Here is a 21,941-nt window from a genome sequence, read left to right as displayed (position 1 = left end):
ACGTACTCGCATAGCGAGTCGGCCAACATAGCGAGTCGGCCACCTTCCTCTACCTTTCAACCTTTTGTATAAGTTAATTCAACTACAACGTACGAAATCAATTAAAACTACTTATTATCCTCTTCCTCATCACTATCCCAAACTACTTCACAGGTTCGTGCGTTATGTCCAGACTTTCCGCAATTGCCACAGCGTCGCGCGCGTGGTTCAGCACCTTCCATACGACCCTCCTTCTGAGGGTTATTCTCTCCTCCAGCATTAACCACATCCTTTTCTCCCTGTAGTGCCTCTACTTCAGCAGTATTAAGTGACCCTCCAAGACGTAGTCGGGTCTTTTTTGCCTTCCGGCGCTTACTTATTACCTCATTTGCCATACGAAGCCCACGGTTCTCAGCTTCAACAAGAGCCAGTCGGTGGGCTAACTTGCTAATACCTTTTGCCTGTAGGTCAACTACCTCGTACAAAGGTGTTGGTGAGCTACCTTGATGTGCCTGGATCTTCTTTTTAAGGGAGGAAGCACTTCGTACGCCCTCTAGTGCTGTGGTTGGTGTCTTTGCGTCCCAGGAGCCTTGGCTGCTTGGCCGTGAGTTTGATGGTGTTGGCGTCTTTGGCTTGAAATCCAAGCGAGAAAGAACCACTTCAGGGTTAAAAGGTACAAGGCCTGCCTGTCTAAAACCAGCTCGTACGTTGTTTTCGCCCATTGAGGCAAAGAATGCTGCTTTAAAGGCAGGAAAGAAGTCATCCTTAGTAATATGCGAAATCTGCATCCGCATCATCTTCTCGATTTCCTTGCCGTACGAGTACTTTAACGGGCTAAAGCACCCAACATCAAGAGGCTGGAGCTCGTGCGATGAATGGGGAGGCATGCATAAAGCAATAATGTTCTGTTCCTTGCAGTATTCGTCGAAGTCGGTCGATTTATGGCTGTTGTGACCATCAAGGATTAAGAGGCGATAAGAACCCTTCGTACGGGACTTTGTGCACTGATTAAAGTGATTTAGCCAATCTAGGTCAATATCATTTGTCGTCCATCCATTTTCGCTTGGATGGATACGCCATGTGGCTGGGAATTGGCTGTTGGTGTACCAGGAGAGGAGGTGATATTTGCCCTTCACGATGACGTACGGAGGCATCGCCCAGCCATCTGCACACACACCCTGAATGACAGAAACCCATTACCGATTGCCAGGCTGCTTCGTACGAGGCCTTCCCTTACGGTCAGACGTTGTAACAACCTTTGCGTGCGACAGCATTTCCATCAGGAACCCAGTCTCATCAAAATTGTAGATATCGTCATCAAGTATTCCATACTTTGCAATTATGTTTCGCACGAGTGCAAACCAGCCTTGTATAATCGTAGGATCCTCAGCTAAGGCCCTCTGATAGTCGATTCGACGTCGAAATCGCATTTTCAATTGGGGGACGCGTCGTACGAAGTTCTCTGCCCATCGGGGTCCCTTACGCGTCCCGTCGCGCGCGTTCAGGAGTTGGTCGGCCATTTCTCGTACGTCTTCTTGTCGCGGAGGAAACCCTCGATCGATTAGGTCAATAACTCGTTCAAGAATCACCTCCTCTTCTGTTATAGTCATCTTCATTGAATTTGGTCGTCTTTCGGGTCGTGCGACGCCTCCAGCGCGTCGGTCTTGGGGTGTCGTTCGAGGGACCTCAAAGGTTCGGGCTGCTTTTCGTACAGACGTTTTTGGGTCTTTTTCGATAGCCTGGAGGGCAAGGATAATGCGACTTTCAATTGAGGTGGATTGCATTTTCGTACGTGGAGGAAAGTTGGTGTAAAGGTCAAAGAGGTAGAAAGTGGGAAAAGTGGCCGACTCGCTATGTTGGCCGACTCGCTATGCGAGTACGTTATTGACTAGGCCTAGATGCCTCCAAAATTACAGCTTTCATCTTCTCTGATGTATTCAGACCCGCTGGTTTCATCTGCATCATCCTCCTTTTCACCAGTCTCAACCTGCGCCTTCTGTACGTCTGAGATGGTGGCAAACTTGGTGTTAGGATTCAGCTGGACTGTCTTCCTTTGCCTTACCGCATTATTGATAACTTGGCCCTGCAGAAGCTCTAGCTGCTGCTGGGCAGTTGCCATCTAATAGAACTGCATGCTGAAGCCTTTTTTCACCGTCATAAAAAGGAGGCGTTCGTTTACAATGGCCTCGAGTGCTTGGTTGACTTCAATTTTGGTATACTGGCTCATAATGCCTAGAATAGGGTGGAAAAAATGAGGCCATTCGGATGAGGTTGAAAAATGTTGTGGTTAGAAGTTGGAGGAAGAGGATGGAAGAGGAGTATGGTGATGAGGCATTTTTGGGTGGCCCATATGTGGGGTGACTCAAAAATGGGTGCACGACGTTAATCGATTCGGATTCGACACTAAGTCAGTAGCAACGATGTACAAGTATCCTCTTTTCGCCGCAATCATCCATTAGACACTTTAACCTAGATTTTAGATATTAATGCGTGCAGTACATCCGTATGAAATTATGAAATTAAGGTCAGTTGATGCGACAGCAACTTTCGAGATTTTGAACAAGAGAGCGGATCGCCTGTTCTTGTTACAAGCATATTAGAGCACCCTCAAAGCAATAGCTCCAGCAATAAGAATACTACTCTTTGTTTCGGCAGGAGCAGTGCCCGGGTAGGCATACTGATGTCGAACATGGGCAGTGGAGGAAACTGGATGGGCTGTTATTATTCTCGTTGGATAATCTAAAATGTGTGGATGTTAAACAAGGTCGAGTGGATGGAAAGGGCTAGCTTAGTGAGGACAAAAGTTGTAACATGGTAGGATTCTAGTGTTGAGGCTCATGTTGGTGAGATGACGCATGAGATAATAAAGTGAGGGGAAGCTTTGAATAAGAACTCACCTAAGAATAACTGGCAGGCTGCGGGACAGCGCAACCCCTTACAATACAGGCGGTAAAAGCACTGGTGGGGATGGGGGACGGGCGATTGGTTACGTGCAGCAAGGCGTACAGTACAACGCGTGATCAAGACGACAAGCGCTGCAGTCAGGTGATGCGCCGTTATTTCATGATGCTCGAATCGTCCCTCTCCCACTCGCAGAGCCGAATGGGCCGGAGGGTGTCCTGTTTCTCTATCGACTTCAGCCAATGTCAAATTCGGAAGGCTTTCTAACATTGTCATTCCTCCCGTAGCCTACTAGCATCAGCAACGGCGGTGAGTGGAGCGATGGTCGTTGGTCGCATGGTCAAATTTTAGGTTTGAGGGTGTCGGTTATTGGAGGCATAAGGTATATTAAAGTGATAACGTGTTCTGAAAAAAATTTGATAGGAATAGGCTGGGGGTCTGTCATCCACTAATGCCTCTCGACTCATCATTAGCCTTCCATGTTACTTTCACGTCGAGAAACCCAAGGGCGTGAATCTGTACTCTCAAAGTAGTTTAGTTGCAAACAACGTTCAAATGATTATGCAAGGTTTTGTTACTGGGAGCTGCTCTTTGAAGACTACTTACCAATCACGTAGGAACCTGTGGCTGATAGAGTATTTAAAAACGGTCTATATCATGTAGAGCATAAGACTTTCTACCGCCAACGGGGATTATTTAAGCCCGGAGATCATACCTATAGAATCGATAATGGATTTTTCTAACTGGAAATCTTGTGCACTAGTACCACGGATCATGTTCGTGGCTGTTTTAGTGGTCATCTCCGTAGTTCTTAACAGTACTTTCCGCAAACGACGAAACACTGCAAGATACTCACTCACACCTCAAGTCAGTAGAAATTTGATTAAACTTACAACGGATGACCGACTGCGCCACTCGCTCGAAGGTCTCGGAACGGCCGATACCTTGTCGACGCGACCAGATCACGAACAAAACTACCCCCCAATGAAATCAAGGATGACCTCCGCCGACACCGGCAAGCAGAGAGTGACAACCCGATGTGGACGTACTGTAAGACCTCCGGAGAGATATAGAACATAAATCAATTAGAACTTTAATTTCACATAATTTGAGTAGTGATCCAAGTACTATATAGGTCCGCCTCCAGCTCGCTTGCAACCCGGGATCAGGACTTGTGAGTCTAACGTTGTCGGGTGTCAGAAGCACAAAACAGGTGACTAAGAGGGTTAAAAGCCAAAAAAGACTCTGGTCAGGCTGGTTTCAAGCAATTGATTGAGGCAGATGACTCCCAGATTGTCTACTGTATCACACCACCAGCCGAAAATTGCCTCAAAGGCTCTGTGTGGGTAGTGCGTTGAATGGAAAAATGGTTGTCAAGTGATCAAAATGAGTGCGCGACGCTCGGACTTTTCGACAGCCCGACAAGGGCTGCTTGTCTGATCGCGCAGTGACAGCAAAAAAGGAAACAAAGTAAAGAGCTGGTGGACTTGATCACCTCTCCCCATTGCCAAAATAGTTAACGTTAAGCGATCACGTTACATGTTGCTTTCACAAGCGGGTCTGGACATCTCACAGTGCCGCGAAGCAAATTTATGGTAAGAACCCCGTTTCAATAGTTTTCTGTTTGTTTTATATGGTCACGCTGCCGCGCAACCAATTACACCAGCCAGGAGGCCTTGTGTCCGGCCCTCTACTGTCCTCCATCTTTCTTGTCCGATTGGCTCGTCATGGTAAACTCTGAAACCTGATGCGCTCGATTAGCTTGCGTCTTAGCACATGGATAAGTCAACATACCCCCTTTCCGGCCATGTCTGCCCCATCAGGCTTCACCAAAACCTACTACTTTATAATGTCTTAATCACTAATAACTTATTAAAGCAATAGTTGTACGAAGAAACAAGTCTGTTGGGCGATCTGTGCGGAAAGTGCTGCTCTTGCGCCTTTCTTGGGCTGCCGAAGCTTATTGTTACGACCGAGACTCAGTTGGTGACTGACGCAGCCTGGAGCGACCCCTGACGCGAACAACAGGGCGAGGAGACTGGTTGATTGATCTTAAACATATTAGGCAGATGTCGCTTTTGGCCGCAGCATGTCCGACGGAACTTTCCATTTCCCCATATTTCTCCTCCCCTCCCCGCCGTATCCCTCAGCAACAGCCCCCTCACGTGTTGCCTACCTCAATTTCTTCCATCCCTCTCCACTTCGTACTTTAAGCTGGTCCTTCTTCATCGGTTTATCGGATTACCGTCGTTATCGTCTATCACTACTTCACCACTACGCAACTATCTAAGGTTACTGATTTATTCTCGTTTATCAGGTATTCTTATCCTTGCATGTCCCCTCATGCCAGATACCCCTTCCTTTGTATGTACTCGGCGCCAGCGACCTTGGAGTTCTACTATCTCGGGGTCTTACCGGACTTGCGTCGATTACAGAGCAAAGGAAGCTACTCGCAAGGCTCAGAAAAGACACTCCCACTCTACCCAATTCAGAAGGCCAAGTCTCTCTATTCGCAGAACTCAGTCTATCGCTCGCCGTTCCAGTTCTGTCACTACCTCTGTGAGCAATGAAGGCCCATTAGCTTGCTCCACCTGTAGAAGACTTTGGATTTCAGTGCGGTTTCGGACTTGTGACGACTGTCGAGTTCGCCTCGCGTCTCGACTTCCCAGTTGGTTTGCCATTTTCGGTGCGACTGCTTGTGTGACCAGGCCTTCACTGTAGACCGTTGATACAGTATCGTCGCCCATGTATGACTTGCTGGACTTCTGTGTAGTTTTGCAGACTGCGGCGGCCTCAATGTGACGGTTGATACCGCTGCCATCTGTATCTCATCGACTGCGGCAAAGCTACATATCCACCTTTTTTTCTCCGCTCTACTTTACTCAGTAGGGGAATACAGTGTTGCAGCAACTCTCTCTACTTTTGTATGTATAGAAACATTACCAGTACCTTCAGCGCAGGCCCATATACTAGAATCTAAAGTACTGTACAGAATCATTTTTAAGCTAGCCTCTACTTGGCTGCTATTCCGCACGTGTAGCCTTGCCGCGGTTGAGGGGATAGATGTGGATGGCCTTGGCGTTTCGTTTGAGTCATTGTTGATGTTCCTTTTCCACCTGCTTTGCGGATTCCGCGATATGGATACGCAGCCTATGCCACCATGGAGGAGTTATGAATGGCTTTATGTGCTCGTCTTATTCGTTATGGGCGTCTTGTCCATTGTGTAGTCGTTTTGTTATCGTTTGTCTCGGACTCATCTCTTTTCCCTGTCGTGGAAAGGTTTCAGCCAAGCCTACTCTTCCAATCGCGTCGATGTTGTGTTTCCATATCTGTTGTTCAACTGGCAGGAGATGCATCTCCGCATCTAGCACTGGGAACGAGGTTGCTCTATACGCCCTGCTCGTAGCCCTGGCTGCTCTGGCCTGATGCCTTTCCAGTCTATGAAGCGTCCTCTTGGTGTAAACTTTCTCTCCCCATCCGCTATTGGACCACAGCGAGCACGCGTACAACATCTGCTATATGGCGACTCCTTTGTAGATGGTTCTTATCTCTCTGATCATCACGCCCCATGTGGAGCTGCCTAGGCTGCTGAGTGCTGTGATGGTGTTGGTGACCTTGCGTTTTGTCTTGTCGATGTGTTGGTTCCGCTTGAGGGATGAATCCATGACGAGACCCAGGTATTTACAGGTTGTTTTGGGCTCAATTTCTCCCCATTGACTTAAGAGTGTCGTGTCTGTGTTAATTCTGGTTTTCGTCTGTGTGAAGTAGGTGAGCTGGAATTTCTCGTGTACGAAGACAGACGCATAAGTGAGAGCTCAAGTGTCAGCTTTCTGAAGCGCTTCTTGCAGCTTCTGGCAGGTTTCCTCAGTGCTTTCCCCTGCAGCGAGGATCGCTACGTCGTCAATGAAGCCGGTGGCTGTCGTGCCTCCGGCTTCGTTGCAGATGTCCAAAAGGTCCGCATTATAGAAGAGGTAGATTATTGGCGACAGGAGCGATCCTTGGGGGATACCGGTGTTGATTCTGTAAGTTTCGGATCGAAACCCGTTCACCGGTTTCAGTAGGGCTTGCAACAATCCGAGTGCTACTAAGCTACACCCGCCTTGTCTGTAACGTTCACTGCGTCCTGTCATCCGCTTGTAGCATAGTGAATCGAGCTGTGCCTTTCACTTTGCATGGCCTCCCATGTTTATGTCTGTCTGTCTGCTGCTCCAATCTTGACTTGACATTTCCCCCTTGTTAAAAATTTTCCCTTGATGAAAGGCACACATACCGGGGCTTCCGGACAGACAGCCTTTGTTTGAGACTACGAGAAATCCGAACTTGAACAAGGTTTAGATTCACGAAGAATACTTATTTTAGTCTCACCAAGTGGGTGAAGCCGCTGTAGAGTTCCTACTGACGCTCATGTCAATTTATAGAGTATTATCATAATCATTTAACAGCAACGTAATTATACTTAATAAGTAGTAAGGTTTCTTATCACAACTAAGTACGTAATAATGCCTATGCATCCTCAAGTCCTGGCGAAATTGGCGACGAGAGTATGCTCAAGTTGCAACTATGACTTTTAAGGTGTCTTGAACGAATTGATGCATATCATAGTGTTACCTGATCGGTTGTTCAAAGCTTTTATTCAGCAAAATCGACGTTCGGGATATAAGACCCTGAAGCTCTCATCGTATCTTAAATTCTCTTACCATGATGTCTTCTCGACTTACAGCAATCTTCGCAGCTGGTTTAGTCGCTTTAGCCAAGGCTGGATCGCTATTAATTGAGCCTCACGTCTTATACGGGTCTTCTATTGGGGTCTTGGGCTGCAAAATCAACCACAATCGTGTAGCGTACTGGCCAAGTGAGGTTGACTGCGATGCGATTTGTGTTAAAGTGTCGTATGGTGGTCGGAGCCTTCATCTCTTGAAGGTTGACAGGTCTCAGCGATCCTATGATATAAGTTATGATGCGTGGAACTATTTGGTGACAGGAAAGTCTGCTCTAGTGGCACCGGCTACTGGAGGTAAAGTCCAGATGGATTACGAGTTTGTGGAAGCGGATGAGTGCGCTCAACTTCTCTCACATGGTAAGCTACCATTGTCTGCATCAAACAGCATGATCTATCTGGACAAATGCCTATCTCAACCAGATAGTTGGGTGGCACAAAACCACCAACTCTACAATATCCCTCAGGGGAACGATTGTCTGCACGGATATGATGAAACCTGCATTTTAGACCTGGCTCTCAGCCATAACCCAGTGTGCCCGCATGTTCTTGGGTTTCCCGCCGTTCTGAAGGGTCACGCTGTAGTGAACATTCCGTATCCCTCCGGGCAGTAGCTAGGGGTAGTTACTGGCTCATTCGTAGCTGTTTCTAGCCCACACTGATATCGAGACTAGGGTTTGGTGACTCTGCCTAGGCAAGTAAATTCGGTTATAGGAGACACATTCTTTATAGTCAACCACTAAAGGTATCAATATGTAACTCAGACTTTGAAAATAAATCCCAGGGAAGTAAGTCTTTCCAGGGTGCGATAGCTTTGTCGCACCTACATTAATTACATTACACCATAAACTTTCATCATGTAACCTGGAGAAAGGTTTAAATGATATCATACGACAACCAGACAATCTCTTGATTATAATGACTCCTACATTATTGGATTTAAGAGATCAGCAAAAGCTTACCAGCAGTGCATTCCAGCATCGTCAAGAGACCTTCATCCAAAATGATACGGTCAATCTCTCCAAATAGTTTCAATTTATAACACGACGCATAAGCCCCAACTACAATAATCCCCTGGTATTAAACTACTGATTCAGGCCGCTGTAGCACATAGTAACCATGGTGAAAAACGCGTCCAATGGCGAGATGGGACTTTTCTGGTTGGAGACCATTTTCAACACCAGTCCAGCTATTACTTTCTAGCAATTGATCCACTTTATGTTCAGCCGACTTTCAAGGTGCATTTGCAGGTACTTCGTAAGCTGTATTAGAGTTCTTTAACGGTGTTATCGGCGTTGATGCAAGCCAAATCTCATCTTTCATCACATGGTTGTCCTTGAGAGTCAAGAAGCCGTTCCATTCAGGACATTCGAGTGACGGAGCGGGTCTGCTGTGCTTTCTCACACACTTGATGATGTCTCTCGGTCTAGTGATTTGTATCACCGTCGTGTTGGTGGCTGGTACATTTGGCTTTATGTTGAACTTGGATCTAGACTGAGGGACACGATGCTCTCCACTTGCTGCATGTCGACGTCCTGCAAGTAAGTTCTCGTGACATAAAAGAACATTCCGATTGAGCTTTCATTTTCCCTTCCTAGTATGTATTAACGTCGGTGGATCGAAACTCTCCGTCGCTTGGTGACCGTCATGGTCAGCTAGGCGAGTATCTTTTAGCTAGGACCGCTGTTTCTATGTGACGTATCTAGCTATTGAAACCGTTTCTGCAGTAAAACACAGTAATCAACAACCCTGAGACACGTGCTTAAACTGGGACTTGAGAGCTTCTTCTCCCGAGTTATATGTGTTTGTTTTTCCCAGTCGACAAACGTGATACTCTCCTCAAACAACTACAACGCAAGCTGAACACGTTTTAAGTTGTGGATCCTGGCATAACAGACCTTTTTCTTTATTTATTTAACAAAGACTATGTTTCGCACAAGCCTAGGTGATAACGCTCCACACAGAGTTTTATTAATTGACACAACGTGCACGACAAGCGAGTGAGACACAAAATCGCGATCACAACACAGAACCAACTAGTTTCAAACATTTATAAATCTAAATCAATTGAAACTGCTCAGAATTCTCTTCCTCAAATATTTCTTCCTCAAGTTGGCACGTTCGTGCGTTGTGTCCAGTGTTTCCACAGATGCCACACCGTCGCTGGCCTGATTCAGTCTTTGGTTTGCGACCACTACTCTGACGTGTTTCCTCCTGAACCTGTGCAGTTGCGGCCCTCTGTGACTGCATATCTTCAGCTGCAGTGAGAATTCCTCCATACTAGAGACATTCTTTCTTAGCTCTTCGACGTCGGCTAAGCAGGTTGTTCTGATCCCGAAAGGTCTTAATCTCAGCCTTCAGTAACGCATTATCATGCGTTATTCCAAGTGTTTCTCTAAGAATATGGTCAATGGCGTGATTATTAGGTGCTGGGGAGCTATTCCAATGATGAGTGATTCGAGTTTTATTTAGTGTTGACTGGAGAGTTGCTTCTGTTGGGTTGCTTGGTGTCTTGGAAACCCAAGGGAGTAGTGTTGTCGGAAGTAATCCAGGAGGTGTTGGAGTGTGTATCTTGACGTCTAGCTTAATAGCACACTTTCTACACTTAGAGGGACAATCCCAGAGTCTTTTAGCCCTCTCTGAATGTTATTTTCTGTAAGTTCTTGAGTAAAGGCCTTGTGAATCGTTGGGAAGAAGTCTTTGTAATGTGGATTACATTTCGCCGCATCTTATCCTCGATTTGTCGACCGTATGCTGTTTTGAGAGGCCCAAAGCGTCCCTAATCCAAGGGTTGAAGCAGCTGAGACGAGTTTCCGCATTGAGTTCCAGTACTGAGGCTTCAGTCATGACTGTGATTCAAATGTCTGACAGAAAAGTACTGACACCGGAGTTTCCGTCAACACAGTCACCCGATGAGCTCATTAGAACGAGGCATTAGGTACGTCGAACCCAGACAGGTAGAAGGTAATCTAACCATCAGAAAAAAGATAACACAACAATAACTGATAAGACAGGATGTTCCAGCTAGCTCCTAACGTTGGAAACCGTAGTTGGTGTCCATCAAGCCTGGCGGCTTTGGGTTTGTCAAAACGGCCAGCCCTTGTCTTGTTGGGTGGCGTTTGACTGCTGTCGTGCGTTGCCACCGTTTGTATTTCGTGCGGTCAAATCGTCTATCCCGAGAGCATAGAGGGTCAACGTTGCAAATCTCCAGATGTAACGTCTCATGGCAGCTTCTTGGCCATAACGGACGTAACAAAGCATTTGGTAACGCAACTATGTCCACTGTAAGCGGTTAACTCATTGGAAAATTGACGGTGCCTAAGTATACGCCAGTCTTCGGTCAAAGGTAACTAATAGTGATGTGTTTCCCGAACCATAGAGGAGGTATACAGCTTCCAACATCAGTTAATCCCTAGTGTTTTAAATACAATCATCTAAGATCACGTAATTTATGTATTGCAAGGCTCAGTAACCGATAACGTGTTCCTTTGTTCAATGCTTTTCCTTACGATTTGGTCAGCATCACCAAGCAGCTGCATTTCGGCTTGACTAAATCCTATCATCATCGCCAGAAACAGTCTCACATGGGTTCTAAGTAGGAACTATGAGCTCTAGAGGGGCGCTGTATATTACGACAGTAATCACATTACAGTTTAACGGACCCAAACTATTTAAGAAACTGCCTAGGCCAGTCGATATATTGAGTATGCCTCATATTTTGAACTGGGTCTGTCATTTATGCTCCCAGAAATATCTGTTCACTGTTACAAACCGGTGTCTTTATGATGGCCACTACTGTTGCGTCAATGGAAAGAGCGCCAAAGGCGAGCGTTGCACGGATGTTGTGACATATGGAGGGGATGGCATAGTTCGAGGCCGACCTCGACGTTTTAGTGGCTGCTGGGAGGGTTGCACATATCCATTTCAGTGTAGAGAGACTTCTAAAGGAGAAATATGGGCCAATTTCAACTAAGATGGCAGTATGGAATGTGAGGAAACTGGGGTGCATCAACCGGTCTTGAGGGCCATATAGAATTAGGGTAAACCTATTGAGCATGTAACAAAGCAAACTTTTAGAAATTTGCCTAGCGACGCATCTGTAATAATATCTTAGCACAGTAAAAAGCTTAGGGTTATTGGTTGTTTGGGCGCGGTCGTTGTGCTTCGTGTAGTGGCTCGTGGCTCGCCCGCGGTGGTGGCGATAGTATTGTCCATTGACCCGTCGTTTCTTGCGTCTTGCTCTCGAAAATTCGGTGGTCAGGGTCTGCTCTACAGCCACACGTGGGCCCCTTTGAAAGCAGCATCAATGCCGAGGATGGCATTGTGCCCAGAGGAGCCTTTGTGGCTGCAAGCAGGCGTGTTTCGCTCGATTTAGTGCTGTTTTCGAAAATTTCGTTCTCGCTATTGTTCATGTTTTTCTCCTGAAAAGAACAATTAGTCTCCAAAAGTCTTAACACCGAAATAAGGGCGACTCCTCCGGCTCGGAAGAACTAAGATACAAGGTCACATGGAGATAAGGAAATCAGCGCTCGAAAAGCTTGATCGCCAGTGATCCCGAAAGTGAGAGCGTGGCTATTCGAGCTGCACTTCCTGTGTATAGAACGACGCCTGTACTGATCCTACAGCGTGAAGCTGCCCTGCCCCCAGCAGAGGTGATGCTAGATGCGAAGCTCCATAAAGCCTCTGTAAGGATCCATCGCCTTGACGATCGACACCCCCTCCGAACGAGGCTCGGAGACAGGCCCGGACCGGACTCAAGACTGCGGCGAATGGCAAGCCTTATCGAGAGAAATGCCGAATACATCGACCCGCTAGAGCTACCGCCTTGGGAGCGCTCAGCCGACTGGCACACAGCCCTGAGCATGGTCGGCTATGAACCAAGGAAGACCAAGGATGAACTGGCCACCGCCTTTACAGGTAGACTGGGAACATTCTCAAAGCGGGACATTGTTGTCTATACTGACGGTTCCCTAATGGTGGACGGTAGCAGAACCGCCGCCGGAGCAGGCTGGGTTGGGTACCAGGCCACACGGCAGATCTTCCGAGGATCAGAGCCGCTCGGCCACCAGACGGAGGTCTTTGACGCAGAAGCGCAAGCCGCTTTCCGGGGCCTACTGGAAGCCATGAGGTCTCCCACGGCGCGGATGGCAGACAATGTTCACATCTGCCTCGATAACCTCGCAGTCGCAGCCAGACTCGTCACCCGGAGCCCAGGAAGCAGCCAGGCTAGGTTTAGGGCCTTTAGTGAGCTCTCCGCCTCTTGGGCACAGAGAGGACGGACAAGCTGGACGATGCCTGGCAGGGTATACATTTGGTGGTGCCCTGGACACACGGGAATAGCTGGAAACGAGGAAGCAGACGCTCTTGCCAAGGAGGCCTGCAGACAAACCCCAGAATCACAGCCACAGCCTACATTGGCGCACCTGAAGCGGGAGTCCAGAGCAGCCGATCTGCAGGCTTTCGCTAGGAGATGGCCGTCAATCTGCCCTCGGCAGTATGCCGACCTTGGGATAAGTCCTCATCCCAAGCCCCCCGAACTTCGCCTTCCTCGGCATCTGCTAGGAAGGCTATATGCGGCAAGATCGCATCATGGAGACTTTGCAGCGTACCACGAGAGATTTGCCCACCAAGACGCACTACTTCACTGCAGTTGCGGAAGACGCAAAACCCCAGTACACTTCTACTTCTGCAAGCGTGGCCGTAAGGCCACCCCGCGGCATCTCCGCCGACGTATGGCGAAGGCAAGCATAGATTTTCTGCTAGGTACTACGCAGGGAGCTTCTCTTCTGTGCGAATGGATGGAGGCGACCAATTTCTTTTCCGAAATCTGCCCGAGTCATTGACCAGGAACGTTAGGTGAAGACGGCAGCCTGTAAAATAGTTTAGATTAGGATAGACCATGTCGGTACCGCCCGGCACGTCCCTTTTACTCTGGACGTTAAATACATCATCATCATCATCGAAAGTGAGCGCTCAAATCTGATCCACTCTGATCCACTCTGAGTGCCAGTAAACCAGTCCGGGCTGAGACGTCGAAGTTAGAAACGGCCAAGTTTCTAGTGTCTTGCTGTCAGTTTGAAAAGCTCAGAGGGACTTTGGGGCTAACGTACATGCATAGCGAGTCGGACTCCACGATTCGATTGTCATTAATGGACGACGAAATCACCATATTACGTTGGCAACTTCGGGAAGAGCAAATTCGACGCGAGAACGAGCAACGACGACGCAAGGACCAAGTTGAAGGACTCGCTGAAGCATCACGACCACAGACAATCCATAAATATCTCGAAGCCTGCCACTCTCTCAGTGCCGCTATTGAGATCGTGACTGACCGCACCTTGACTACGCAAGGCGATACAACAAATCAGACCGGCCGAATTTTCCCCCGACGAATCATCCCGTGGGACGACTTCGCAACACGGCAAGAGGAGATCAGGAACCAGCTTTCGCTGAGGCAGTATTTCTACTCCGAAGCCGTCTTTCCATCTCCACATCAATTGGAATTTGTGATATCCCTGATCGCGAAACTGCTCTCCGGAACTTTCAGCGCGATACTGTCGACAATGTGGTTCAAAAGCTGGTTGGTGAGGTAGACAGCAACCCGCAACTGCAAACAGATATTGGCTTGCAGGGAACCGTACGTTTGAGAGCCATACAAATCTCGGTCAGACCGATGAGGTATTATCCGAAGCTACGGAGCACATATCCATCGAGACAGATTCAACTGGCGTGCCGACGTCAGCCTGAGGTCAATAAGCCGCGAGCCTCGGCGCAGGATGAGGGGGAAAGGCAATCGGGCGGACCAGTCCTGCATGTATCGCACTTCTGACGGTCGAAACGTTCCTGCCGTGGCGATTGAGTACAAGGCACTGCACAAGCTGAGATGCGATAGGTCGTTACAGGTCTGGAGTCTGAGATCCTCCCGGAACGCGACGTGATTAACATGAATGGCGAAAGTTTCACGTTCGCATCGAGAGCGCTCGCCGATTCGGAAACGCTTTTGCTGCAAGCAACCCGACAGTTCTAGTTAGTATAATTACTTAGCACAAGCCCCTTGCCTTACCTAAGTAAATAAGACAACGCCGCCTGCCTCAGCCTAACAGAGGCTAGTTGGCATAGAATTATGTCACGGTCAGCCTCCCGGTATAGAGGCTAGGAAAGCGACATTTAGGCCTGTTAGAGAACTTAAGATGCCGTACAATCTCCCATAGATCTGTTATTAGTTAGTATTATTATTATTAAGGGAGTTTTATTTATATAGCTAACTATATAATAAAGGGGCTCCTCACACAGTACTATAGACACTATACTAGATTCTCTATACATATAAGGGGTAACCCCCCTTTAAAGGGTTAAAGGAAAACCCCCTTATATTCCTATACAGTATTGCAGCTTGTTTTTGTCTAACTCTTTTACTAATAACACTATGCAGTTTAACTCAATGCGTGCACTGTTGTCAGAGCCCCATTGTGCATGTGGGGCCCAGGGCTCCGTTTTTTTGCAGTGTTAGATACCTGGCGACCAATCAGGTCACTGCAAAAACGGCTTTTCCTGCGGTCGGAATCGAACCAACCGTCTGCGCGCAGTGCACGCAGACGCTGCCAGACGCTTGCCATTGCGTCACGCAGGTGTTATTAGTTAGTATAAGTAACAATATGTTCGGGGTTTTCAACTATCCTAATAAGTCTTACAGAGTTAGAAGCAGATGGAAATAACACCCTGGCCTGTTTTTGTACAGTCAGACCATTCCGAAAGGATTATGTCCATGACTCGCATAGAAGTATGCATGGATTCTATCACCCCACCAGAGGCTGCCGCAGGGCAGGCCCAAACATACCAAAAAGGATACATAATAATACCAACAACCCGAACCAAACGAGCAACCTGCCCAGTGTGATTAGTCGCGCTATTGCTCTGGTTCAATCGATCAATACCCTGCAGTGAAACCAACAGTATCAAAATCCCTCATTCCACATTAATATCACTCCTCCGTCTCGACTTCATTATCGCATTGGCCTAGGCGGCCTAACGGGCTCAGCATAAATACGTCAACCCACCTTCCGCTGGCAGCATTGCCATCCCAATCACCACCGCTGTAGAGAGGAAAGCGAAGCTTTCCCGTACAATTCTCATCAATAAAGCTGCAGACCTTCTGCATGTCGCCGACGGTGAAACTGTCCATGAACCGCAGCATCGTCCGGGAAACGTCTGCAGGACTGAGACGCCGAGAGGCCGTGGTACTTGAGTTTGCCACGGAGGATTCCCGCAGGCTTTTTTGTCTTGACTGGGGCTGTGCATGAGCAGACGAGGTGACCCCGGATGTTATAGAGCCCACGGTAAGATTTGATTGCCGTCTGGTAGCAAAGGTGGATTTAGGCGTTCTTTGGGGTGGTATCAGACCGTCGGCAAGGGCTTGCGATTGTACTTTTTTGAAAGGGGACGGCTTGGGGATAGGCGACTTGATGGCAGGTATTGAGTCATGCCGGGAGGCTATGGGTGATGTCAGTAATCAAGTAGGAACGGAAGAGCATAGGAGCGGGAGATACATCGTCTGCGCCTATCGCTGACTGATTTGGGATGCCCAGTCAAACTGTCTCTTTTGCGCTTTGTGGTTTGCTTAGTGGTAGAGGCGGTACTCTCAACAGCAGACTTGACATTAGCCTTGCCGAGTCCAACGTGACCATATCCCCCATGAGGGCGGTCTTTGCACTCTCGTCATCCACGTAGCCGCAGTACTCGGTCATCACATCAGGGGCATCGACGCGCAACTTCACAGCGGGCTCCCAGGAGACATATTCCCCTTTCTCCGAGTCCCTAACCACTGGACGAGCACCTGCCATTGGCCGCGGACACAACGGTGTTGCAAGAGCCTGTAAGGATGGTACAGATCTCCAATGCCGAGAACATCCTGCTGTGTTCTGCCTTTGAAGCTGGCCCAGTAGTCGAAGAGAAGGGTCGGTCTATGTTCCTGGATGTCCCACTCGGATATATCCTCGCGAGAGCCTTTCACGAGAACGGTGAGGGTCACAAGCGCGGTGTCGGGATCGAGGGGGTGCGAGGCAATTTCCTTAATGGCATCGTAGCGAGGGTCTGCTAAGAGGGTAGATTGTTAACATGGATAGATCAATAGCCGTGCAATAGTCTATGTGCTGAGGGGAAGTGACGGTTAGTCAGGGTGGCCAGCGGAATATGCATATATGAGTGAGCAGAAAAGAGTGTCTTATTCGTACTAAAGAGTGGATGGGATCACCACAGGCTTGTGGGCCTAATGCTATCCTAATAACTGTTCCAGAGCTAGGGCCAGGTGGAAATGACAGGCTGGCCTGTTTAAGTACAGTCAGACCATCCTGGATGGGTTATGTCCATGACTCGCATAGAAGCATGCATGGATTCTGTCACACCCCCTCAGAGAAGCAACTGTTGAAGTTGTGTCTCTGGATAAAGCAGAGCTTTTGATAACTGACGATTAGCGAGAGCGACAGAAGGTAGGGTAATGTAGTGTTGAAGACCCAAGATTGGGATTTCCCTTGATCAAGTCGTGTGGTGTTGTGACCACTGCTGATCTGGTCTGCAGATCATCCTACCCAAGCATCTAAGCTGCCTGAGCTATCTCGGCTTCTCTGAGAGCCTTGACTTGTTGCTCAACGTTTGCCATACCTAGCTGGGCTAGAAATCGGCAGTGCTTCTGAGCTGGCAGTGCTTTGGTGAGTCCGTCTGCGACCATCTCATTGGTTTTGATCCAGTTGAAGTTGATGAGACCATCCCTGACTTCCTGACGAAGCCAAAGATTGCTGATATTGATATGACGAAGCTTGCTAGTCACTTGAGGTCTCTCGGTGGTGAGGAGTCTCAAGGTTGCTTGGTTGTCGCACTGGAGAGAGTAGTCACCATCAAGATCAAGCTGAAGTTGTTCGACTAGTCGGATAGTGGCCTTGTATTCCTTTGCAGCTTGCGTGAGGGCGACCAGCTCAGCCTCAGTACTCGAGGTAACAACGCGACGTTGCTTAGATGACCTCCAGCCAATAGGGCCACCAAACATCATCATCATATACCCTTGGGTGCTCTTGCGAGTTGCGAGGTCGTCAGCAAAGGAGGCATCTGAGGCACAGAAGAGAGTTCCTGGTCCTTGAGAGTTGTATTCGATCGCGAGATAACGAGTATGATCGAGGTAGTCAAGGCAAGCGTCGGCTGCCTTCTTGTGGTTGGCTGATGGGTTGGTGAGGAATTCAGAGAGTCTAGATGAAGTTCTAGAGATGTCTGGTCTTCCAACGACTCCTGCATAGTTTAGGGATCCAATGAGTCGCTGGTAGTGATGGATTTCTGCTGTAGTTGCTTGCTGATCATTAGGAACAAGATTATCGGCAGCCATTGGCGTCCCGGTTGGCTTCTTCCTCTTGTTGGCTCCGAATTCGTCACAGACCTTGGCAATGTAGTTATCAAGGCTGAGCCAAAGCCTGCCAGCCTTGCGGTCTCTGATGACTCGTATGCCTAGAAAGATGTTCATTTCTCCCATGATCTTCATCTCGTAGATCTCTTGAAGTCCCTTGACGACTTGCTCGGCCATCTTTTCGTTTTTCTTACGATAGATCACCGCAATATCGTCAACAAAGAAGAAGACTAGGACTCCCTTGCCAATGAGGATACAGTCGTCCTCATCAAGGGGAGCAAGTCCAAGTCTCTTGAGAGTGTCGGAGAGGCTCTTCTGCCACAAAAGAGGGCTTCTCCTCAGACCATAGAGTGCCTTGCGAAGGATGAGGCAGGATCCCGGCCTGCTGTAGCCCGGAGGGAACCAGACATAAACCAGTTCATCAAGAGTAGCGTTAGTGAAGGCATTTACAGCATCAAGCTGCATCGTCTCTAGGTTGAAACGTGCCACAAGGGCCATCACGCTGCGAAATGATCTTCCAGCGAGTGTCGATGCGTAGGTTTCCAGCCCATTGAGTGGTTGAAGATCTCCTCTAACACAGATCCTTGCTTTGAATCGCTTGAGAAATCCATGCTTGTCGAATTTGTAGGTATATACCCATTTGAGAGGAAGAATTCGATGGATCTTCTGATTGACGTCTTCCAGTCTGGTAAGCTCGAAGGTGCCCTTCTTCCAGACTGTTCGATATTCCACGTTCATTGCCGCCAGCCACTTGGGCCAGAACTTGTGCTCTTTTGCTTCGGAGTATTTCTGGGGAGGTGAGGGGAGGTCTCTGCGATGAATTTGACCTAGATCATGAGCGAAGTCGTCCCATCTATCCTTTTCCTTGGCTGAATCGGTCAATTGGAAGAAGGAAGATCTGATTGATGAAGATCTATCCTTAAGTCGGCGAGAGGATCTTGTAGCTGCCTCTGGTTGATGATTGGTTTGACCAATTGGCGTTTCCCGATTGTAAATAGAGTTATTGCGACTTCCTCTTGGTCGTCCTTTTGGTCTCCCTGTACCTATAGTAGGAGGTGGAGCATCCGAAGAATCAGCGACGTGGATTGTTGACTCAGCGGTCGTTGCTAAGGATGATGATGAGGTGGAGGGCGAGCGATCCTGAATTGCAGTATCCGGAGTGGGTGACTCTTCATGGGTTGTTGACTCAGGAGTAGGAGGGTCCTGAATGAAAGGTTGATCTGAGTCTGAAGTTGTTTGTAGTGACAGTTGCTGAGTAACTGTCTCTTCTTCTGGGTCTGTATAGGTTAAAACATGCTCTTCCACCCCCTCAACTGAAGGAGTGTGTGACTCCTGAAGTTGTGTTCCTGGAGAACCAGTAGGAGTAGGCAGTTGAGGCTCTCGCTGTTGGTCGAAGCACTGTTCCCTGGCATCCCTTGGTCCAACTGCAGCAGCTGAATGATGCCAGAGGTCTTCGTCATTCCACAGTCGTGAATCCAAGGGGAGATCTTCACTCTGAGGATCAGGAATCGGAATCTCCAAAATAGAGAAAACTCTCTCTAGCTCCGTTCGATGAAGGAGACTGGTATCCTCCTGGCTGGGGTCGTATAGCTTCGTTTCGTCGAATGTGACGTCCCTAGTCCTCATGACCTTGTTGATGGCTGGGACCCAGATGCGATAGATGTTGGTACTGTCATAACCACAGAGATACCCAACGTGGGCTCTAGGCTCGGTCTTTTTCGCCTTCTCTTCCCCTCTAAGGTATGTTGCAGTGAGCGGGTAGGCCTTGCAGCCGTATCGTCGTAGATGAGCAAGTTGGGGGAGCTCAGCTCTCTGATGAGTAGTCCAGGGCCTAGAGTTGAGCCAAGAATTGATCAATCCCTCTGGGGTTTGCCAAGCGTGCCTCTTGCGGGGCATTCTGTTGCTGAGATAATTTGCAGCTCTCACAAGTTCAGGGGCTAATTCCTCTGGGAATCGTGATTGATATCGTAGGGCCCTGGTGATCTTGAAGAGAATCTCACCAGCCTTCTCTGCTGGATTTTGAGCCCCAGTATAGGCTGCAGATCGCTCAATAAGCTTGCCGTTATCTGCTGCCCACAAGTCGAAGGCATTTCGAAGAGCTGTTTCCCAATCAAGGCGAAGGATCGAGAGTTTGAAGTGGTATTGTTGCTCAAGAAATGTGGCGATCTGAATGATCGCCTGGAGTCCCTCCTTACGAGAATTGAGGAACCGGACCCATGTAAACCCACTCCATTCGTCCCTTACGAGCAGGACGATCTTCTCACCATTATAGGTCCTTCTCAGTGTGAAGAAGTCTATGGAGACGTAATCTCCTGGGGCGGTCGGATTGTGGTCAGGCCTCCTTCTTGAGACTTTACGAATCGCCTTGCCTGTGCTGCAAGCCTCGCATTCGATGGTTGTCACCCCCTGAATCTTGATTCCTCGGCTGGTCTTGAGCAGATGCTCAAGAGCTTTTGCACTTGGATGGCCGAGACGTTCGTGCCAGATCATGGCCTCTGCAATGGAGGGCGTAAGAGGATCCCTGGAATTAGGTTGACCTCGCTTGGCTGCAGGCTGGGCGTCTGAAAGAACGAAGCTAACGTGTTTATCGGAGGTTGTATTTGCTGGGACTGACGTCGTGGTGTCATTGTTATTAAAGGATGAAGCTTGAGCAATAGTTGAGTCATGATTGTGGTACTCCAGGAGATATTGACCATGTTTCCAAGGTGTGTGATACAGGACCTCTCCTGTTCTGGTCTCAAGTCCTGGATGGCGAACCGTGAAGATCAGGCCTTTTTCCTTCAGGGGCTCAGCTCCAATGAGGGTTACAGGGTAGTCTGGGCAATACCAGGCATCCCGTACGATAAACCCTTTCTTCCTGAGACCACCTTGGTTAGGGCGGATCTTCATAGTCCCGCGAGCGATAGCTGTCATTCTTCCTCCTCCAGTAGTGAACTCTGTTGAATGGCTGAAGTCTAGATCCTTCATTCTAGAGCGATCGTTGCAGATGTGGAATCCAGTCCCAGAGTCGACGATAACACTGTTCCGGAGTGGAAAACCAGCATATAGACTTATTGCTGGAGCGCTGTTTGGGGCAGCATAGAAGGACGAGGAATCAGAACTGTGTTCGGTGTCCCTATCGGAGTCTGACTGCTCTTGGTTGAAGTAGGAAGAACTTTGACCTGCGTTCTCCTTGTACGGTGGAGAGGAAGATTGAGTAGCCGGCTTGTCTGACGAGGCTGACGAGGAGACTTTAGCGTTGTTGAGTCGCCCCTGCGCCCTTGGGTTCTTCTTAAGCCAGGCCTGACCCCGTTCAATAGCCTTCTTGTTCTGAGGATGGTTTGGGTCGTAACTAGCCTTCCTCTTCTCCGGGTTGAAGTGAGGACAGTCAATGACCCAGTGTTTTATATAACCAAGGCAAGCAGGACACTTGGGAACCAGTATCTCGTTTCTTTTCCCTTGTGACTCTGTTGGATTGCCCTTCTCATCTTCTCCTTGCCAAGTGGCGAAGCTAGATGCTTTGGCATCTTTGAATAGCCAGTCAGGATGGAAGGACCTGACCCATTGACGGAAGAAGTTGGCTTGTTGAATTCCAGCACATTTCTCTCCTGCCTTAGGGGGTTTCTTTATGCCGTTTTGGTTGAAGGAGAAGGTAGCAGTTGTATAGTAGCTGGGAGCGAGTGGCTCGACTGCCTTAAGGAAGTCAGCAACTTGAGTGGTTGGGTCAAGAAGCGCTGGAAGTCCAACGTCAACGACCTCATCCATGATGTCAATGTAGTTGCTGAGCCAATCAGACAGCTTGGATCGCTTGATTGAGCCCATGTGAGCTTGATAGCGACGAAGAATGAGTTGTTGCCTCGCGTAGTTATCCGGGGCAAGCTCGTCTCTGAGAGCGATGATCATTTCTCTGAGACTCTCTTTACCACTGACGTGGTTGATGTACTGGGCCTCAACTGTGGAGGTGACCCAGGAAAGAAC

General features: G+C 48.5%; 4 protein-coding genes across 4 annotated transcripts; 2 read left to right on the top strand and 2 right to left on the bottom strand.

The window, feature by feature from the left end:
- Positions 1-1,831: 1,831 nt before the first annotated feature.
- CDEST_15358 (uncharacterized protein) lies at positions 1,832-2,170 on the bottom strand. Its single transcript, XM_062931514.1, has one exon. The coding sequence runs from the start codon at positions 2,096-2,098 to the stop codon at positions 1,874-1,876; it is 225 nt and encodes a 74-aa protein (XP_062787565.1). The 5' UTR covers positions 2,099-2,170; the 3' UTR covers positions 1,832-1,873.
- A 2,369-nt stretch (positions 2,171-4,539) lies between these two features.
- On the top strand, positions 4,540-5,657 carry CDEST_15357 (uncharacterized protein). The gene is made up of 2 exons (XM_062931513.1): positions 4,540-4,664; positions 4,759-5,657. Exon 2 carries the CDS (start codon positions 5,224-5,226, stop codon positions 5,599-5,601), a length of 378 nt encoding a protein of 125 aa, XP_062787564.1. The 5' UTR covers positions 4,540-4,664; positions 4,759-5,223; the 3' UTR covers positions 5,602-5,657.
- Positions 5,658-7,578: 1,921 nt separating this feature from the next.
- CDEST_15356 (uncharacterized protein) lies at positions 7,579-8,211 on the top strand (the record flags this gene model as incomplete). The annotated part of the gene is made up of 1 exon (XM_062931512.1): positions 7,579-8,211. The coding sequence occupies one exon, from the start codon at positions 7,579-7,581 to the stop codon at positions 8,209-8,211; it is 633 nt and encodes a 210-aa protein (XP_062787563.1).
- Positions 8,212-14,892: 6,681 nt separating this feature from the next.
- CDEST_15355 (uncharacterized protein) lies at positions 14,893-16,997 on the bottom strand. Its single transcript, XM_062931511.1, has 4 exons — positions 16,762-16,997; positions 16,390-16,687; positions 16,144-16,232; positions 14,893-16,087 (listed from the first exon to the last, which is right to left on the bottom strand). Exons 1-4 carry the CDS (start codon positions 16,790-16,792, stop codon positions 15,579-15,581), a joined length of 927 nt encoding a protein of 308 aa, XP_062787562.1. The 5' UTR covers positions 16,793-16,997; the 3' UTR covers positions 14,893-15,578.
- Positions 16,998-21,941: the final 4,944 nt, after the last annotated feature.

The sequence above is a fragment of the Colletotrichum destructivum genome, chromosome 11, assembly GCF_034447905.1.
Source record: "Colletotrichum destructivum chromosome 11, complete sequence".
NCBI lineage: Eukaryota > Fungi > Ascomycota > Sordariomycetes > Glomerellales > Glomerellaceae > Colletotrichum > Colletotrichum destructivum.
Note: the sequence above shows the minus strand (reverse complement) of the source record. Positions and strands in the feature narration are given on the sequence as shown.

Excerpts from the sequence above, each read along its gene's own strand:
- CDEST_15358 (XM_062931514.1), bottom strand. The coding sequence starts at position 2,098 with ATGGCAACTGCCCAGCAGCAGCTAGAGCTTCTGCAGGGCCAAGTTATC.
- CDEST_15357 (XM_062931513.1), top strand. The coding sequence starts at position 5,224 with ATGCCAGATACCCCTTCCTTTGTATGTACTCGGCGCCAGCGACCTTGG.
- CDEST_15355 (XM_062931511.1), bottom strand. The coding sequence starts at position 16,792 with ATGCATATTCCGCTGGCCACCCTGACTAACC. Across the intron at positions 16,688-16,761 it reads GCTGGCCACCCTGACTAACC|ACCCTCGCTACGATGCCATT; the intron begins GTCACTTCCCCT and ends CCCTCTTAGCAG. Across the intron at positions 16,233-16,389 it reads ACTCGGAGAAAGGGGAATAT|TACCGCCTCTACCACTAAGC; the intron begins GTCTCCTGGGAG and ends TGCTGTTGAGAG.